Genomic DNA, 20,802 nt, shown 5'->3' with positions numbered 1-20,802 from the left:
GGAGGGGGGGGAAGGGAGGGGGGGGGAAGGGAGGGGGGGAAGGGAGGGGGGGGAAGGGAGGGGGGGGAAGGGAGGGGGGGCGGAAGGGAGGGGGGGGGAAGGGAGGGGGGGGGAAGGGAGGGGGGGGGGGAAGGGAGGGGGGGGGAAGGGAGGGGGGGGGGGAGGGAGGGGGGGGGGGAGGGAGGGGGGGGGGGAAGGGAGGGGGGGGGAAGGGAGGGGGGGGGGGAAGGGAGGGGGGGGGAAGGGAGGGGGGGGGGGAAGGGAGGGGGGGGGGGAAGGGAGGGGGGGGGGGGAAGGGAGGGGGGGGGGAAGGGAGGGGGGGGGGAAGGGAGGGGGGGGGGGGAAGGGAGGGGGGGGGGGAAGGGAGGGGGGGGGGAAGGGAGGGGGGGGGAAGGGAGGGGGGGGGAAGGGAGGGGGGGGGAAGGGAGGGGGGGGGAAGGGAGGGGGGGGAAGGGAGGGGGGGGGGGAAGGGAGGGGGGGGGAAGGGAGGGGGGGGGAAGGGAGGGGGGGGGGGAAGGGAGGGGGGGGGAAGGGAGGGGGGGGGAAGGGAGGGGGGGGGAGGGAGGGGGGGGGAAGGGAGGGGGGGGGAAGGGAGGGGGGGGAAGGGAGGGGGGGGGAAGGGAGGGGGGGGGGAAGGGAGGGGGGGGGGAAGGGAGGGGGGGGGGAAGGGAGGGGGGGGGAAGGGAGGGGGGGGGGGAAGGGAGGGGGGGGGGGGAAGGGAGGGGGGGGGAAGGGAGGGGGGGGAAGGGAGGGGGGGGAAGGGAGGGGGGGGAAGGGAGGGGGGGAAGGGAGGGGGGGGAAGGGAGGGGGGGGGAAGGGAGGGGGGGGGAAGGGAGGGGGGGGGAAGGGAGGGGGGGGGAAGGGAGGGGGGGGGGAAGGGAGGGGGGGGGAAGGGAGGGGGGGAAGGGGGGGGAAGGGAGGGGGGGGGAAGGGAGGGGGGGGAAGGGAGGGGGGGAAGGGAGGGGGGGGAAGGGAGGGGGGGGAAGGGAGGGGGGGGAAGGGAGGGGGGGAAGGGAGGGGGGGGAAGGGAGGGGGGGAAGGGAGGGGGGGAAGGGAGGGGGGGAAGGGAGGGGGGGAAGGGAGGGGGGGAAGGGAGGGGGGGGAAGGGAGGGGGGGGAAGGGAGGGGGGGAAGGGAGGGGGGGGAAGGGAGGGGGGGAAGGGAGGGGGGGGAAGGGAGGGGGGGGAAGGGAGGGGGGGGAAGGGAGGGGGGGGGAAGGGAGGGGGGGGGAAGGGAGGGGGGGGGAAGGGAGGGGGGGGGAAGGGAGGGGGGGGGGAAGGGAGGGGGGGGGGGAAGGGAGGGGGGGGGGAAGGGAGGGGGGGGGGAAGGGAGGGGGGGGGGAAGGGAGGGGGGGGGAAGGGAGGGGGGGGGAAGGGAGGGGGGGGAAGGGAGGGGGGGGGAAGGGAGGGGGGGGGAAGGGAGGGGGGGGAAGGGAGGGGGGGGGAAGGGAGGGGGGGGGAAGGGAGGGGGGGGGAAGGGAGGGGGGGGGAAGGGAGGGGGGGGGAAGGGAGGGGGGGGAAGGGAGGGGGGGGGAAGGGAGGGGGGGGGAAGGGAGGGGGGGGGAAGGGAGGGGGGGGAAGGGAGGGGGGGGAAGGGAGGGGGGGGGAAGGGAGGGGGGGGAAGGGAGGGGGGGGGAAGGGAGGGGGGGGAAGGGAGGGGGGGGAAGGGAGGGGGGGAAGGGAGGGGGGGAAGGGAGGGGGGGGAAGGGAGGGGGGGGAAGGGAGGGGGGGAAGGGAGGGGGGGGAAGGGAGGGGGGAGGGGGGGGGAAGGGAGGGGGGGGAGGGAGGGGGGGGGGGAAGGGAGGGGGGGGGGGAAGGGAGGGGGGGGGGGGAAGGGGGGGGGGGGGAAGGGAGGGGGGGGGGAAGGGAGGGGGGGGGGGAAGGGAGGGGGGGGGGGAAGGGAGGGGGGGGGGAAGGGAGGGGGGGGGGGAAGGGAGGGGGGGGGGGAAGGGAGGGGGGGGGAAGGGAGGGGGGGGGAAAGGGAGGGGGGGGAAGGGAGGGGGGGGAAGGGAGGGGGGGGAAGGGAGGGGGGGGGAAGGGAGGGGGGGGAAGGGAGGGGGGGGAGGGAGGGGGGGAGGGAGGGGGGGGGAGGGAGGGGGGGGAGGGAGGGGGGAAGGGAGGGGGGGAAGGGAGGGGGGGGAAGGGAGGGCGGGGAAGGGAGGGCGGGGGAAGGGAGGGCGGGGAAGGGAGGGCGGGGGAAGGGAGGGCGGGGAAGGGAGGGCGGGGAAGGGAGGGCGGGGAAGGGAGGGCGGGGAAGGGAGGGCGGGGAAGGGAGGGCGGGGAAGGGAGGGCGGGGAAGGGAGGGCGGGGAAGGGAGGGCGGGGAAGGGAGGGCGGGGAAGGGAGGGCGGGGAAGGGAGGGCGGGGAAGGGAGGGCGGGGAAGGGAGGGAGAAGGCGGGGAAGGGAGGGCGGGGAGGAGGCGGGGAGGAGGCGGGGAGGAGGCGGGGAGGAGGCGGGGGGGGGAGGGCGGGGAAGGGAGGGAGAGGGCGGGGAAGGGAGGGAGAGGGCGGGGAAGGGAGGGAGAGGGCGGGGAAGGGAGGGAGAGGGCGGGGAAGGGAGGGAGAGGGCGGGGAAGGGAGGGAGAGGGCGGGGAAGGGAGGGAGAGGGCGGGGAAGGGAGGGAGAGGGCGGGGAAGGGAGGGCGGGGAGGAGGCGGGGGGAAAGGGAGTGGCGGGGGGCGCCCCCCCCCCCCCCCCGAGGTGAAGAGCGCCGATTGCGGCTTGTGCGAGACGTGGGCCCGGTTGCCAGGGTAACGCTGGACGCTCAGCAAGCCCCGCCCCCCCCAGCCAGCCAGAGAGAGACAGCGCGTCTCAGCTCCTGCTGCGCGCGCACCCTGGCGGCGCTGGGCTGAGGCTCGGCCCTCCAGCCTTCGAGTGGGGCCGGGAGGTGCCTAGCTCGGGCGTGGGTGCGGAGGAGACGCCGAGGCTTCTAGGCCTACCTGGAAAAACGGGGAAAGGTAGGAAAATTAATGAGATTAGATAAGTTAATTACTTTCTAAATCATTTTTTTTAAAAACAGTCTGTGTTTTAAAAGCAACGTTTTTTTTTAAGACGCAGAAAGCGGGAAAAAGAAAGGAAAAGTTTGGAATCAAGATGGCGGCGACTCACCTCGGTTCAGAACGATAAAGCCCGGCCCCACACGCACCGATTGGCCTGGCGGCACACGCCAGCAACCCGGCGTACGATTGGTCGAGCTCGAGGTCACTCTGTCGCTAATGAGCGGATAATGAGATGCTAATGAGCGGAATGTTGAAGGTTTTTGGGATACCGCGGGCGCAATTTTAGCCCGGCCGAAACGTAAATACGCTTAAAACCGTCTCGGAAGCGTAAGCTTTCTTTGGAGGTAACGCGCGCGTAGGTACGCCCTGTAACTTTCGAGTGCATACCCATAAGCACACGCGATGACAGATAGACAGATAGACAGAAGTACCGATTTATATATATAGATAGATAGATGATATGTGCAGTTCTGTACAGAACTCCTATCTAGGTAACCACCCGCACCCTGTCTGTATGTCCTGCTGGTCTTTTTAACTTGGTGTGCACTTTCCCTGCCACCTCCTTCACTAATTTAAATCTTCCCCCACTGCCCTATTTACCATTTCCACAAGGTTTGTATGGATTTTCCCCATTGGTAACCACTCACTCTCATTGCCCTGTAGTAGCTCATGCTTACCCTCCTCTGTCACCCTTTTTGTCCACATCACCAGTACCTAAACAGATACATCTATTAGACAAATTCAGCTCCACAGGTGCTCCCCTTTCTACCCTCACTTGTCCCTTCCTGCCCTGCCTGCCGACGATCATCCAGTTTCCCTGGACAGATGCTGCACGCCCAACGGTCTGTAGGGTGACCATTCTCTGGAACGTCTGCTCCAGAAAGGTTTCTCACTCCCGGACGTTGTGTCGTGCGTCCAGTTGACTCCGAAGCTGTGCAACCTTCGTATACTACATACACGCATTAAGGTCCACATCGTGCATGCTGCACACTCCAGACTCTAGCCCATTATTTTTACTTAACACATTTGAAAGTCTCTTTGTCTTATCCCCATAGCTATTATTAGAAGTAAAAACTATAAATTAGAGTTCAGGTGAATAATGTGAGAAATATAATTTGTTCTTTCTTGCCATTTGTCAGTTTTTTGGGTGGGTGGGTAAAACAATCCAGTTATGGATATAGAAAGCACAATTAGATTCAAAGCGAATGGGCAACCATGTTCCTAGAAACTAACTTTCACAATCATCGGATTTAAAATAAGATTTTTTTTTTTTTTTTTTTATAAATACAACCAAAAACAACATCTGGCATAATTTCTACAGCGCCTTTCACGACCACCAGACGTCTCAAAGCGCTTTACAGCCAATGAAGTACTTTTGAAGTGGAGTCACTGTTGTAATGCAGGAAACGCAGCAACCATTTTGTGCACAGTAAGCTCCCACAAACAGCAATGTGATAATGACCAGATAATCTGTTAAGTTGATTGAGGGATAAATATTGGCTCCAGGACACAAGGGAGAACTCCCCTGCTCTTTTTCAAAATAGTGCCATAGGATCTTTTACGTCCACCTGAGAGCAGACGGGACCTTGGTTTTAACGTCTCATCCGAAAGACAGCACATCCGACAGTGCAGCACTCCCTCAGTACTGGCGCTGGAGTGTCAGCCTAGATTTTTGTGCTCAAGTCTCTGGAGTGGGGCTTAAACTGCTGACTCAGAGGAGAGGGTGCTACCAACTGAGCCACAGCTGACACATGGAGAGAAAATGGAATAATAGGGAGAGAGTGAAGGCTCGACAGTATTTTTCAGTTACTAAGATGGACAACAACTAGCAGTAACATTTTTTAAAGAAAATTTTCTTCAAACAGTTCATCAATTAAGAAGATTCTACTTTCCAAATTCCACTTGCTCACCCAGCTGCTTAAAAGTGCGGGCGAGTATTGCAAATTAAGTGCAAGGCTAGCAAGACTTCACAGTAGCAGCTCACTGTAAGAACATGCCGTTTGTGTAGTCACATCAACTCCCAGTCAACACCTCAGTTCCAATTCAGTCCGCAAGCGTGACCCTGAGCTTCCGGTCGCCTGTCACTTTAATTCTCCGCTCCATTCCCACTCTGACATCTCTGTCCTCGGCCTCTTACACTGTACCAATGAAGCTCAAAAGTAAGCTCGAGGAACAGCACCTCATCTTTCGATTAGGCGCTTTACAGCCTTCTGGACTCAACATAGAGTTCAATCATTTCAGATCATAACCTCCACCCCCATTTCTTCGACAGTAGCCGTTGCGGATGATTCTGCCATTCCCATTTACACCCCCTCTAAACCCATCTTTTGTTTCTTTACCATCATACCTTTTGTCATTTAATCTCTACCGCCTTACACCATCACAGACCTTCCCTTTTGTTCTTCCCACCCCTCCCCTCCTTCCCTGCCTCTGTACTTGCTTAAAACCTGTTTCATCCTAAACCTTTTCCCGTTTGGACGAAAAGTCATCGACCTGAAACGTTAACTCTGTTTCTCTCTCCGCAGATGCTGCCTGACCTGCTGAGTATCTCCAGCATTTTCTGTTTTTTATTTCCAATTCAGTAGCTGGCAAGAGGCAAATGGTGGAGATCACTGCAAAAATAGTGCTAAAGATGTCAGAGCCTCATCTATTGTACTTTCATTTAAAAACTGGGGACACTAACTTTAAAATACTGTACTGGAAGCGCACAGCAAAGTTGCAAGAGATATCTGGCCATTTATCCTTGTGTTACATGTGTGCAGTCCATGTACTGCTCAAATTTGTTTCATTATACAGACAACCTCAATGTATCCTACCTAACTGAACTGGCCCAAGTACAGCTGAGTGTCAATTAGTAATGAGACGCTGTAATGTCATATTGAAACTGTTCACAGCAGAGCAGTTTCAGAATGACTTACTCGAACAACTTTAGTACCTGCACATTGCATTTGTGCCACAAGATAATGAGAAGTGTAGAGGAACAGAGGGACCTTGGAGTGAGTGCATGTCCACAGACCCCTGAAGGTAGGACAGGTAGATAAGGTGGTTAAGAAGGCATATGGAATACTTTCCTTTTTTAGCTGAGGCATAGAATATAAGAGCAGGAATGTTAAGCTTGAACTGTATAAAACACTAGTTAGGCCACAGCTAGAGTACTGCGTACAGTTCTGGTCCCAACATTACAGGAAGGATGTGACTGAACTAGAGAGGGTACAGAGGAGATTTACAAGGATGTCGCCAGGACTGGAGAATTTTAGCTATGAGGAAAGATGGGAGAGGCTGGGGTTGTTTTCTTTGGAACAGACTTGATTGAGGTGTATAAAATTATGAGGGGCCTAGATGGAGTGGATAGGAAGGATCTATTTCCCTTAGCAGAGAGGTCAATAACCAGGGGGCAGAGATTTAAAGTAATTGGTGGAAGGATTAGAGGGGAGTTGAGGAGAGCTTTGTTCATCCAGAGGGTGGTGGGGGGTCTGGAACTCACTGCCTGAAAGGGTGGGAGAGGCAGAAACCCTCATCGCATTTAAAAAGTACTTGGCTAGGCACTTGAAGTGCCGTAACCTACAGGGCTACGGACCAAGAGCTGGAAAATGGGATTAGGCTGGATAGCTCTGTCGGCCGGATAGCTCTGTCGGCCGGCACAGACACGATGGGCCGAATGGTCTCCTTCTGTGCCGTAAATTTCTATGAACCAAATTGGCCCAGGTACTGCTGGGTGTCAATTAGTAATGACTCTCTGTAGTGTCATATTGAAACAGTTCACAGCAGAGAAGTTTCAAAATGACTCTTACTTGAACAACTTTTAGTACCTGCACATTGCAGTTCTGCCGTAAGATAAAAGATAATTGATAACTTGACATTTATATCAATACATACTGATGTACCTTCAATAACCACAAAACTAGAAGTTAGTGATTAAAAGCCAACTTGTTAAAGTCTAAGATCAGAGCTAACATCTCAACACACTGACTGGCTCGCAGGAATGAGTCATACAGGTTAGTCAGGAAAGAGGAAGTGAAACTATACACCGTGTGGGGGAGGGTAATATACATGAGTGCAAAACGAATACAGGCAAGAACGAATACAGATTTCATTACATTCACCCCTTCTTTAGATTTAGTCCATCGGGGTGATGTTTCTTAAAAGTTGGTATAAGTGAATCTGTCAGGAGGTTTTGCGGTTCTCAGTGATCGGCGCAAAGCCGGTTGGGGTGCCTCTAGGGGAGTGGATTCTGGTTCCTCCGCTGTCCGGGCCTCCGCAGTGTCCTCCAGGTTAAAGTTGGGTATTGATACCTCTGGGCGTCCTGTCTCTTTGTGTAGGTCTTCCTCGGGTAGTCTCTCATCGTTCTCTCCGCTCCCCGAGGGAGCGAGGTCTTTTATGAAAACAGTGTCCTCTCGCCCGTCAGAGTATTCGATATAGGCGTACTGAGGGTTTGCATGGAGGAGCTGTACCTTTTCCACAAGGGGGTCCGTTTTATGGCCTCTCACGTGCTTCCACAATAGTACTGTCCCCGGGGACGTCAGCCACGCGGGTAGAGATATGCCCGAGGTCGATTTCCGGGGGAAAACGAACATCTTTTCGTGAGGGGTAGCGTTAGTGGCTGTACATAACAGAGACCTTATGGAGTGGAGCACGTCTGGGAGGACTTCCTGCCAGCGGGAGGTCGGAAGGCCTTTTGACTTTAAGGCTAACGTGACAGCCTTCCAAACAGTAGCATTCTCCCTTTCCACTTGCCCATTACCCCGGGGGTTGTAGCTAGTGGTTCTGCTAGTGGCTATCCCCTTTGAGAGCAAGAACTGGCGCAGTTCGTCACTCATAAATGACGTCCCCCTATCGCTGTGTATGTAGTTCGGCATGCCAAACATGCAGAATAGATTACCGAGACACTTGATGACCGTGGCACTGGTCATGTCTGGGCAGGGAATGGCGAAGGGGAAGCGGGAATATTCATCGATGATATTGAGGAAGTATACGTTACGGTCGTCAGAGGGAAGGGGTCCCTTGAAGTCCAGACTTAGGCGCTCGAATGGCCGTGTGGCTTTGATAAGGTGTGCACGGTCAAGCCTGTAGAAACGAGGCTTGCATTCCGCACAGATGCGGCAGGCTCTGGTCATTGCCCTGACCTCCTCGATGGAGTGGGGCAGATTGCGGGACTTTATAAAATGGTATAGTCGGGTGACCCCTGGGTGACAGAGGTCGTTGTGGAGACCCTGTAATTTGTCCGTATGAATGCTAGCACACATTCCCCGCGATAGGGCGTCTGGGGGTTCATTAAGGGCTCCCGGCCTGTACATAATATCATAGTCGAACGTGGATAGTTCGATCCTCCACCTGAGTATTTTGTCATTCTTGATTTTCCCCCTTTGTTTGTTATTAAACATGAAAGCCACCGACCGCTGGTCGGTGAGCAGGGTGAAACGTTTGCCGGCTAGGTAGTGTCTCCAGTGCCGCACTGCCTCCACTATAGCCTGTGCCTCCTTCTCAACAGAAGAGTGCCTGATTTCAGGTCCCTGAAGGGTTCGGGAGAAGAAGGCCACAGGTCTCCCAGCCCGATTGAGGGTCGCAGCTAAGGCAAAGTCTGACGCATCGCTTTCGACTTGAAAGGGAATGCATTTGTCCACTGCACACACTGCAGCCCTTTCAATGTCCTGTTTTAATACTGGTGAAAGCCTCCCGAGCTTCAGCGGATAGTGGGAAGGAAGTCGATTTACTGAGGGGTCGGGCCTTATCAGAGTAATTGGGCACCCATTGGGCATAATACGAAAAAAATCCCAGGCACCTTTTTAAAGCTTTGGGATTGTGTGGCAGGGGCAGTTCCTTTAGGGGGCGTAATCGGTCAGGGTCCGGTCCCATTACCCCATCTTCCACCACACAGCCGAGGATACAGAGACGGGTTATGTTGAAGACACATTTGTCTTCGTTGTAGGTTAGATTCAGCTTTAGGGCAGTTTTTAAAAATCTCACAAGGTTTAGATCGTGGTCTTGCTGGTTGTGCCCGCAGATAGTGACATTGTCCAGATAGGGGTAGGTAGCTTGTAGTTTATTCTCGTCAACCATGCGGTCCATCTCACGTTGGAAGACCGAGACCCCATTTGTTACGCCGAAGGGCACTCTGAGAAAATGGTAGAGGCGTCCGTTCGCCTCAAAGGCGGTGTATGGGCGGTCCTCCGTTCTAATGGGGAGCTGGTGATACGCGGATTTGAGGTCGATAGTCGAGAAGACTCGGTATTGCGCGATCTGGTTGACCATTTCTGATATGCGGGGTAAAGGGTAGGCGTCCAGCTGGGTATAAATATTAACAGTCTGGCTGTAGTCAATTACCATCCGTTTCTTTTCGCTATTTTTAACTATGACTACTTGGGCACGCCACGGACTGGTACTGCATTCAATAATGCCTTCCCGCAGGAGTCTGTCCACTTCCGCCTTGATAAAGTGTCTGTCTTCCAGACTGTACCGTCTACTTTTGGTCGCTATGGGCCTACAGTTCGGAGCGAGATTAGCGAATAAAGAGGGCGGGCTGATTTTTAAGGTTGATAGGCCACAGACTGTGAGTGGCGGCTGGGACCCGCCATATGCTAGCGTGACACTTTCGTGGTGGCACTGGAAGGCCAGGCCCAAGATTACATTAACACAGAGTTCTGGCATCACGAGGAGTTTAAAATCCTTGTAGTCCGTGCCTTTTACAGTCAGTGTTACCACACAGTAGCCCAAAATGTCCGAAGTGTGGGGCTTAGCAGCCATAGCAATTCTGCTCCGTGTAAGGGTTACCGTTAATGAGTGCCGCCGTACCAGGCTAGGGTGGATAAAACTCTCGGTACTCCCACAGTCAATTAAACATTTCGTTAAATTCCCGTTTACCTGTATGTCCATCATGGATTTTGTCAACGGGTGTGGCCTGGATTGATCCACCGTGATCGAAGCCACTGTTGGGCCCTGGGCGGCCGTTGAGTCGGGAAAAGATGGCGGATCCCAAGATGGCGGCCCGCACGGCACGCACGAGGCGGTGACGGAGTTGGAAATCGGATTCCCCCTGCAGACTTTGCTAAAATGCCCCTTTTTCTTACATTTGAAGCATGTAGCGTCCTTCGCTGGGCATCGTTGTCTGGGGTGCTTGGCCTGGCCGCAGAAGTAGCATTTCGGGCCTCGAGACATTGCCGCTGTAGTAGGACTCCTGGGTGAACTTCTGTGTGGGGCCTCCGGCGGTGTAGAGCTGGTCTGAGACCTGGATGGGGAAGATGGCTGATTCCAAGATGGCGGCCCGCTCGGCACGCACGAGGCGGTGAGGGCCGCATGGCCGGAAGAATAAGAGTCAGAGTTTTTCTGGGCCACGTCCAGCGATCGCACAGTGGCCACTGCCTTTTTAAAGTCCAGGACCTCCTCCTCCAGCAGTCTCTGCCGGATATAATTCGATTTGAGGCCCGTGATGAAGGAATCGCGGACCAATTCATCAGAGTGCACGTTGGCCGTCACGGCCTTGCAGTTACAGTCCCGGACCAAGTCCTTTAGGCCCTGTAAGAAATCGTCCATTGATTCCTCAGGTCGCTGCCTGCGTGTAGCCAGCAGATGTCTGGCGTACACTTCGTTTACTGGCCTCTGGTATTGGGCCTTCAGGATAGTGATGGCCTCCGTGTAAGAGGTGGCGTCCCAGATGAACGAATAAATCCGATGATTAACGCGAGTAGTCAGTAGACTCAGTTTATCTACCTCGCTAGCGGATGAGGCCCTCGCGAAGAGTTCGAAGCATTTGAGCCAGTGTCCAAATTGATTTGATGCTTCAGCAGAATGTGGATCCAAGTCCAGACGCTCTGGTTTTAGGAGTCGATCCATCCTAGTATTCTTTAGTGATTAAAATTGATGTGCCTTCAATAAGCACAAAACTAGAAGTTATAGACTTTAACAAGTTGGCTTTTAATCACTAAGATCAGAGCTAACATCTCAACACACTGACTGGCTCGCAGGAGTCATACAGGTTAGTCAGGAAAGAGGAAGTGAAACTATACACCATGTGGCGGGGGGGGGGGTAATATACATGAGTGCAAAACGAATACAGGCAAGAACGAATACAGATTTCATTACACATACGTAGAAACCCACCACCATACAAAGAATCCCCAAACCGAGCTACTGCCCAATACGGAATTAACGCACTCTTCCTGAGGGCTCGCTAGGGTAGATGCTGAGAGGTTGTTTCCCCCTGGCTGAAGAGTCTAGAACTAGGGGGCATAGTCTCAGGATAAAGGGTCAGACATTTAGGACTGAGATAAGGAGGAATTTCTTCACTTAGAGGGTTGTGAATCTTTGGAATTCTCTACCCCAGGGGGCTGTGGATGCTGAATCGTTGAGTCTATTCAAGGCTGAGAGATAGATAGATTATTGACCTCTAGGGGAATCAAGGGATATGGAGATCAGGTGGGAAAGTGGAGTGGAAGTCAAAGATCAGCCATTATCTTACTGAATGGCGGGCTCCTGCTCCTAATTCTTATGTTCTTGTAGACAGAGACACAAAGTCAAAGAGCTCGACTGCAGTCAGGCTAGAAGCAAGGCTGACAGACCCTCTGAGTAGGCTGCAAATTAACTGGCTAAAATACTACAGAATTGGCTTGCAGGGTTACCCGGAAGAGAGAGTGGGATGAATTCTCAGCTCCTCCACCTGTAGAACCCATTAATATTCCAGGGCGGCTGGTCAATCAGTGCCTTGGAACACTAAAATTTATTAAGTGTCAAATTAGAAGTCTGTCACAAGGCAACTGACTTCATTCCAACCTTTCATCGGGTTAGTTTGGCTCCAATCTTGGCAGAGTACACTAGCCTACTGACCAATTCGTGAATACGAGAAGTGCAAGTTCAAACCCTCACGAGACAGATGCAGAACCTCATATGCTACACGGTAAACAGCAAACTCACTATACAACAATGGGTTGGCACTAAAGAAAGACTTGCTTTTCTATAGCGCCTTTCGTGGCCACCGGACATCCCAAAGCACTTTACAGCCAATGAAGTACTTTTTGTGTGTAGTCACTGTTGTAATGTAGGAAATGCGGCAGCCAATTTGTGCCCAGCAAGCTCCCACATACAGCAATGTGATAATGACCAGATAATCTGTTTTAATGATGTTGATTGAGGGATAAATATTGGCCCCAGGACACTGGGGAGAACTCCCCTGCTCTTCGAAATAGTGGCCATGGGATCTTTTACATCTACCGGAGAGAGCAGACGGGGCCTCGGTTTAACATCTCATCCGAAAGACGGCACCCCAGACAGTGCAGCACTCCCTCGAGTGTCAGCCTAGATTTTTGTGCTCAAGTCTCTGGAGTGGGACTTGAACCCACAACCTTCTGACTCAGCGGCGAGAGTGCTACCCACTGAGCCACAGCTGACTAACTCTGCGTAATATTTTTCCAGAGCGCCACTGGTTTGTTGGCGAGCAAGGCCTTGCCAGTTATTCGTACTAGTCCAGAGGACCCCTTCTGATCATAATTTTAGCCCACATGAAAATGATGTATGATTATTTTTGTAGCATTGTACATGCTTGCAGACCAACATAGCTCACTGATTCCAGTTTATCGCCTGATTACTCAGTTTCACCATACAGCATCACAATCTACCTTCATAGCAGCTCTCAACTGCTCTGAAGAGGCTTCAAGTGCCACATTAAAGTAGAACACACCAGCTTTTGCTTAATAGCTCTCCTTCGCACCAGTTAATTTGACAGGATCCTACTTAATAGCTGGCAGAGTCTAGCTCCAGTTTGGTTTTCAGACTTTTTAAAAACCTGTGCTGTAGATTGTCTTCAATGTGATTTTACTTCTAGAAAAGTGTCTTCACAATAAAACACATCTTAGTTTTGGGCCAGTTTTTCCCCAATGTAAAATGGTGGATATTACAAACAAAAATTAAAGGGGACTAGAGATCAAAATCAATCCAGGATAATTGTGCAACATTTCTCCTCTCGGTCATCCACGAGTCCTTCCTGTAATGAGCTTGGCCTCTTAATCTGGTTCCTCGTGGTGCAAGAACCGCATCAAAACGCCGCCAATTAACATCACGCTGGGAAATGGGGAAGTGTAACACTGGAGCAGGACAGGATGCTGAAAGACTGGGGCAAAGTACAAGGGTTTTATTCTGCAGCAAGCTGGGCTACAGTATACCCAACCTGGGAGGAACGCCTCAATTTTAAAATTCTCATTTTCAAATCCCAAGGCCTCACCCCTCCCCATCTCTGTAACCTCCTCTGGCCCTACAACCCACTGAGATCTCAGCGCTCCTCTAATTCTGGCCTCTTGCACATCCCCCGATTTTAATCGCGCCACCATTGGCGGCCGTGCCTTCAGCTGCCTGGGCCCTGAGCTCGGGAATTTCCTCGCTAAACCGCTCTCTCCTCCTTTAAGACGCACCTTAAAACCTAACTCTTTGACCAAGCTTTTGTTCATCTGCCCCATTATTTCCGTATGTGGCTCGGAATCAAATTTTGTTTGATAACGCTCCTGTGAAGTGCCCAGTTAGTGTTTTTTTTTTGCAATATTGATACAAAAATCATTAAAAGCTAGCTAATGGGATGTTAGCTTTTATCTCAAGGGGGGCTAGAATACAAGGGGTGGAAGTTACGCTACAGTTGTATAAAGCTCTGGATAGACCACATCTGGAGCACTGCGGTCAGTTCTGGGCACCACCCCGCAGGGAGGATATATTGGTCTTGAAGAGGGTGCAGCGCAGATTCACCAGAATGATACTGGGACTAAACGGTTTCAATTATGAGGACATGTTGCACAGACCAGGCTTCTATTCCCCGGAGTACAGAGGATTAAGGGGTGATCTAATCGAGGTGTTCAACATGATTTAAAGGATGTGATGGGGTCGATAGAGAGAAACCATTTCCTCTAGTGGGGGAGTCCAGAACAAGGGTGCATAAACTTAAATTTAGAGCCGGGCCGTTCAGGGGTGACGTCAGGAAGCACTTCACACAAAGGGGAGTGGAAATCTGAAACACTCTTCCCCCAAAAAGCTACTGAGGCTGGGGATCAATTGAAAATGTCAAAACTGGGATGGATAGATTTGTTGCTTGGTAAGGGTAATTAAGGGATGTGGAACCAAGGCGGGTAAATGGAGTCGAGATACAGATCAGCCATGATCTAACTGAATGGCAGAACAGACGCGAGGGGCTGAATGGCCTCCTCCTGTTCCTGTGGTTGAAGGCCTTAGTTTGATGTCTCCTTTGAAGGAAGCATCTCTAACAACCCTATTCTTTACCCAAAGAGTGGTGAGAATGTGGAACTCGCTACCACATGGAGTAGTTGAGGCGAATAGTATCGATGCATTTCAGGGGAAGCTGGATAAGTACATGAGGGAGAAAGGAACAGAAAGAAACGCTGATAGTGTGAGACAAAGTAGGCTCGTGTGGAGCATAAACACCAGCATAGACCAGTTGGGCCGAATGGCCTGCTTCTGTGCTGTACACTCAATGTAATAATCCAACATTGGTGTATCAGCCTAAATTATTCATCCAAACTCTGGGGCAGGGCTTGAACCTATAACCCTCAATGAGGGCACTGACAAGTGAGCAAAACTGACAAGAGGGCATTGGGTGTAGGGAATAGGAAAAATGTACCATTTCTCAGCACTAACATCCTCAGGCTGACGATCAGTCAGGAGGTGAGTTGGTGGCAAGTAACAGCTTTCACGTGTTCAATAAACGCCAAGATTTCAGGTGACAGAACAGTTTGGGATGCTTGGACTTAGGAACATAGGGCTTATTTCTGGCCAATATTATCTGGAGATGCAGAGATGACAAAAGGGGCTGTGGTGTGAAGGATACCGAGAGAAGGTTGCTATACGTATTGCTGTGTGGGGGCAGCCCCTGCAAATATCGACACAACCTGCTGTCCCAATTTCAAGAAGTTTCAATTATCCAAGAGGAAAGCAATGCTTTAATTTAAGATTTAAAAAAAAATATGTACAGCAACAGAATTAACATGCTAGCAAGTGCAGTAAATACCCAAACTGGTGATGTATAATGAGACTTCTGTCCCTCTCCCAGATCCCTTGGGTCCAAGGACCTCAGTTTAAAAACCTTTCACTTGCAAACTAAGGCATCGATAAGTAAGAGAAATAACAATAAATCTGGAAATCTGCAACACACATACAGGTAATAAATCCTATAATCTTGCAAAGCACAATTATTATATATTACGACATGTAGGGATGACTAATACACAAGTCACTGACAAAGAACTCGGAGACGTCAATCTGACTAGTTCTCTGTGCTTGCTGTCAATGGAGGGATTTTACCAAGCACCTGACATTATTCCTATCTTGTGACTGGCTGCTGATTACATCATGCAAAATATATTCTAGCCCTCCACTGTATTGCAACTGCCTGCTATATGCAATGCGACCCACTACCACACTTCTGCATTTCCATATTGCTGCAGTGCACACTTCAACTGGCTGCTCAATCAGGAAGAGAAGAAAAGAAGCTTCAAAGGCTGCCACGGTCGATAAATGCACCTTTAGTTACTGGTATTACAAGCACCAAATGCAATCGTCACAACTAACTCACTCATTTTTAGGGACTTAGCATTTCTGAACATGGTCAGAATCTTCCATTTAGAGGTGTGCTCTGTACAACTTATTTTTTTTTTGCTGTATGCTGCAACATTCAGCTCACCTTAAAAGTCAAAGGCTTGTCAAATAACTCTCGCCGAAACAGTGCAACATACCGAAGAGGGCATTTCACACAATTAGTCTCTGAACTAAAACATTCCCCAAGCAGCAGAGGCACGTCCCCAACACGACTAGATGGATGAAAAACTTTAGAACGCCAGACCGTATTTACTTAAAAGCATGGGTGTCGTCTAAACACGTCAGTGAATCTTTAAAAACCGGTTTCATCTTAAAATCTCAATCCAAGAATGGTTTAAAATTATCCTTTCTACAACAAGGTGCATCATCCTCAGCTTATTATGTATCCTAGAAAATTCTGCTTCCACATGCATGCAAGAATCTCTTCATAGTCACAGCTCTAAGTACGTTATTTGCAGAACAGTGGCAATCTTTTTCCAACCATCTTCATGCAAAAATTTGACTTCAAAATATTTAACCAATTGTCAATACAAGCTGTAACCTGCTCTTCCTTCATTATGCAGACAGCCTTTAAAATTTACCATTACAACACCACAGACTACAGTAATAGGAATTAATTTTCCTACCCATGAATTAAAATGGCCTGTTCAGATAAGTTAGAATCATAGAATGGTTACAGCATGGATGGCGGCCATTCAGCCCGTGCCGGCTCTCTGCAGGAGCACTTCAGCTTGTCCCACTCACCTGCCCTTTCCCCAGAGCCCTGCAAATTTCTTTCCTTCCATCAGTTTACATTTTAAAATACTGGGAGTTTTTACAATGAATTGACTACTTTCACCAAAACCATCTTTCTTTAAAACACAATAAATAAGGAAGATGGATTAGTTGGCGTATTGTGTCCAATTCTGGACACCGCACTTTAGAAAGCATGTCAAGGCTTTGGAGCGGGTGCAGAGGAGATTTACGAGAATGGTATCAGGAAAGAATGACTTCAGTTATGGAGAAGCTGGGATTGTTGTTCTTAGAGAAGGGGAGATTTAATAGAGGTGTTCAGAATTATGAAGGGTTTTCATGGAGTAAATAATGAGAAACTGTTTCCACTGGCAGGAGGGTCAGTAACCAGAGGTCGCAGATTTTAAGGTAATTGGCAAAAGAACCAGAGGAGAGATGAGAATTTATTTTAACCGTGTGAGTTAAACATAGAATAAACATAGAGATAGGAACAGGAGTAGGCCATTCGGCCCTTCGAGCCTGCTCCGCCATTCAATGAGATCATGGCTGATCTTCGTCTGAGATCATAGCTGATCTTACCAGTGCAGTACCCTGTCCCCGCCTTTTCTCCGTAACCCTTAATCCCCTTAGCCTTCAGAAATATATCCAATTCTCTCTTGAAAATATTTATTGAATTAGCCTTCACAGCCCTCTGTGGCAGGGAATTCCACAGGCTCACCACTCTTTGAGTGAAGAAATTCTTCCTCATCTCTGTTTTAAATGATTTGCCCGCTATTTTTAGACTGTGGCCCCTGGTTCTGTGCTCCCCTGCCATTGGAAACATTCTCTCTGAATTCAGCCTGTCCAGGCCTGCCATAATTTTATATGTTTCGATGAGATCCCCTCTCAATCTTCTAAACTCCAGTGAGTACAAGCCCAAACTATTCAATCTCTCCTCGTAGGTCATTCCCGCCATTCCAGGTATCAGCCTGGTGAATCGCCGCTGCACTCTTTCCATGGCAAGAACATCCTTCCGCAGATGGGGCGACCAAAACTGTACACAATACTCCAGATGCGGTCTCACCAGCACCTTGTACAGCTGTAGTAAGGTATCCCTATTCCTATACTCGAACCCCCTTGATATGAAGGCCAACATACCATTTGCCTTCTTAATCGCCTGTTGCACCTGCATGCTCTCCTTCAGTGACTGGTGCACAAGAACACCCAGGTCCCTCTGCACTTCCCCATCTCCCAATCTATTGCCATTTAGATAATAATCTACCCTCCTGTTTTTACCCCCAAAGTGGATAACCTCGCATTTATCCACATTATAGTGCATCTGCCACGTATCCGCCCATTCCCCCAACCTGTCCAAATCGCACTGTAGCCTCCTGACATCCTCATCAGAGCCCACCCCTCCTCCTAGTTTAGTGTCGTCAGCGAATTTGGAAATATTGCATCCAATTCCCTGATCCAGATCATTTATATATATTGTGAACAGCTGGGGTCCCAGGACAGATCCTTGCGGCACCCCGCTGGTCACTGCCTGCCACTCCGAAAACGAGCCGTTTATTCCAACTCTCTGTTTTCTATCCGCCAGCCAGTTCTCTATCCACGTTAATACTTTGCCCCCAATCCCATGAGCCTTAATTTTGCATGATAATCTTTTGTGTGGAACCTTATCGAAGGCTTTCTGGAAGTCAAGGTACACCACATCCACTGGCTCTCCCCCATCTATTTTACCAGTTACTTCCTCAAAAAATTCCAGCAGATTAGTCAAACACGATTTACCCTTTGTAAATCCATGTTGACTCTGTCCGATCCTTTCCCCATTTGTCAAGTGCTCCGCTATTTTATCCTTAATAATGGACTCTAGCATTTTGCCCACAACCGATGTAAGGCTTACTGGTCTATAATTCCCTGCTTTCTCTCTACCCCCCTTTTTAAATATTGGGGTAACATTAGCTACCCTCCAATCCACGGGTACTGTTCCCGAGTCAATGGAGTTCCGGAAGATGATCCTTAGAGCATCTGCTATCTCCAGGGCCACCTCCTTAAGTACCCTAGGATGTAGTTTATCAGGCCCCGGGGATTTGTCGGCCTTCAGTCCCCTCAACTTACCCAACACCATATCCCTAGAGATACTAATTTCTGTCAGCTCCTCCCTCTCATTAGTCCCTATGTTTGCCGATATTCCTGGGAGGTTATTTGTGTCCTCCTTTGTGAATACAGAACCAAAGTATGAGTTTAATTGGTCTGCCATTTCCTTATTCTCCATTATATATTCTCCCGAATCGGACTGCAAGGGACCGACTTGGGATTTTACCAGTCTTTTCCTCCTGATATACCGATAAAAGCTTTTGCAGTCTGTCTTTATGTTTGCTGCAAGTTTACTTTCGTATTCTATTTTCCCCTTCCTGATTAATCCCTTTGTCCTCTTTTGCTGTATCCTGTACTGCCCCCAATCTTCCGGTCTGGTGCTTTTTTTTGCCAGTTGATATGCCCTTTTTTTAAATTTTATGTTGTCCCTAATTTCCCTCGTTATCCACGGTTGAGTCACCTTTTTAGGTTTATTTTTATGCCAAACCGGTATAAACATGTTCTGGAATTCTTCCATTCTATCTTTGAATGCTTGCCATTGTCTATCCACTGTCAATGTTGTTGTGATCTGGAACGCGCTGCCTGAAAGGGCGGTGGAAGCAGATTCAGTAGTAACTTTCATAGGGGAATTGGATAAATACTTGAAGTCTAAGGATAAGGGGTAAGCCATTTAGGACAGAGATGAGGAGGAATTTCTTCACCCAGAGAGTGGTGACCCTGTGGAATTCTCTACCACAGAGGGCGGTGGAGGCCAATTCATTAAATATATTCAAGAAGGAGTCGGATATATTTCTTAAGGCTAAAGGGATCAAGGGATATGGGGAGAAAGCAGGGACAGGGTACTGAGTTTGGATGATCAGCCATGATCTCATTGAATGGCGGAGCGGGCTCGAGGGGCCGAATGGCCTACTCCTGCTCCTATCTTCTATGTTTCTATGATAAAGAGAAATTTGCAGGGCTGCGGGGAAAGAGCAGGAGGAGTGGGACTAATTGGAGAGCTCCTTCAAAAAGCCGGCACGATGGGCCGAATGGCCTCCTCCTGTGCTGTCTCCTTCGATGGACAAATTGAAATCTGGTACACTAGGAAGAGATTAAGATGGGGTTAGAAAGTCTTGAGTAAAAAGAGAGTAAAAACAAATGAAAAGAGCTAATGAATTTCACCTTGTTTGCAGCATTATTTGTTGTACAAAGTAAGTGGGATGCCCCACTGCTGTGCAAAAAAAGTTTGTATTATATACATGAAATGGAAAAAAAATTACAGGGCTATGGTGAAAGAGCAGGGGGGAGTGGGACTAATTGGAGAGCACTTTCAAAGAGCTGGCACAGGCACGATGGGCCGAATAGCCTCCTCCTGTGCTATCATTAAAAGGTGAAGGAGGGGTGTAAAGTGACTGGGGGGGGAGGGGAAATAAGTCTGAAGGTGCAGAGAGCAGCGCGGAGAAAGCAGCAGAAATTATGAATGGGAGGTGGAGCAGACGGACGTGAGCCGAGTGCAGCCGAAGGGACCCGAAGAGGAGCCGAGTGCAGCCGAAGCTGAACCGAGTGTGCCCGAGTGCAGCCGAAGCTGAACCGAGTGTGCCCGAGTGCAGCCGAAGCTGAGCCGAGCGGTCCCGAGTGTTCCCGAAGCTGAGCCGAGCGGTCCCGAAGCTGAGCCGAGCGGTCCCGAGTGCGCTCGCTCGCCGAGCCACCTCACTCACCTGTATTTCTTGAAGAGCTGGTCCGACTCCCTGAAGCCGTTGTTGAGCAGCATGTTGATCCCCGCCAGCGCCAGCTCGGCGTCGTCGAGCTGCTGGGGGCTGTTGGCCCCCGAGCCGGAGCAGGAGCCCGCCGTCTCCAGCCGCTTGCGATCCATCCCTCACCCCCCACTACCCTACCCGAGCCGACCCCGGCCGGGGGCCACAAAGAGCCGGCGCCGGCACACTTTACAGTCAAACCGGCCCGGCTGGCGATCAGGCTCGGCCTCCTCACTCACTCACTCACAGACAAACAAGCGGAAAGCCCCGGGTCTCGCTTCGCTCACTGTTGCCCCTTCCGCGTCCGCGCTCCCCCTTCTCTTCGCCCGGCCCGTCCAGCGCGCACCTCGCAACGCGCAGGCGGTGACATGGCAACGGTGACCCTTCACCCGCCCCCTCCGCGCCGCTCCAGCCAATCAGCCGCCAGCTCCTCCTCCCCCCCCCTCCTGTGCTGAGAACACAGGACAGGTTGGATCAGAATGGATCCAGGGATGAGGGACTTCACTGAGCTGGGATTGTTGTCCTCGGAGCAGAGAGAGGGTTACGAGCATCTCTCCGTCCTCAGCCTCTTACATTGTTCCAACGAATCTCAACGTAAGGCTGTCCTATGAGGAGAGATTGAGTCGATTGGGCTTATATTCGCTGGAGTTTAGAAGAATGAGAGGGGATCTCATTAAAACTTAT

General features: G+C 51.5%; 1 protein-coding gene across 1 annotated transcript in view; it reads right to left on the bottom strand.

Annotated features, from left to right (window-relative positions):
* ttc39c (tetratricopeptide repeat domain 39C) overlaps positions 1-20,475 on the bottom strand; it is a 150,923-nt gene extending 130,448 nt beyond the window's left edge. The window contains exon 1 of the mRNA XM_085992226.1: positions 20,083-20,475. Within this exon, the coding sequence (XP_085848352.1) occupies positions 20,083-20,237 (155 nt within the window). The 5' untranslated portion in view covers positions 20,238-20,475. The remainder of the gene's footprint in view (positions 1-20,082) is intronic.
* Between the last annotated feature and the right edge of the window lie 327 nt (positions 20,476-20,802).

The sequence above is a fragment of the Somniosus microcephalus genome, chromosome 7, assembly GCF_052327205.1.
Source record: "Somniosus microcephalus isolate GS21.2 chromosome 7, FLI_Smic_1.0, whole genome shotgun sequence".
NCBI classification, from domain to species: domain Eukaryota; kingdom Metazoa; phylum Chordata; class Chondrichthyes; order Squaliformes; family Somniosidae; genus Somniosus; species Somniosus microcephalus.
Note: the sequence above shows the minus strand (reverse complement) of the source record. Positions and strands in the feature narration are given on the sequence as shown.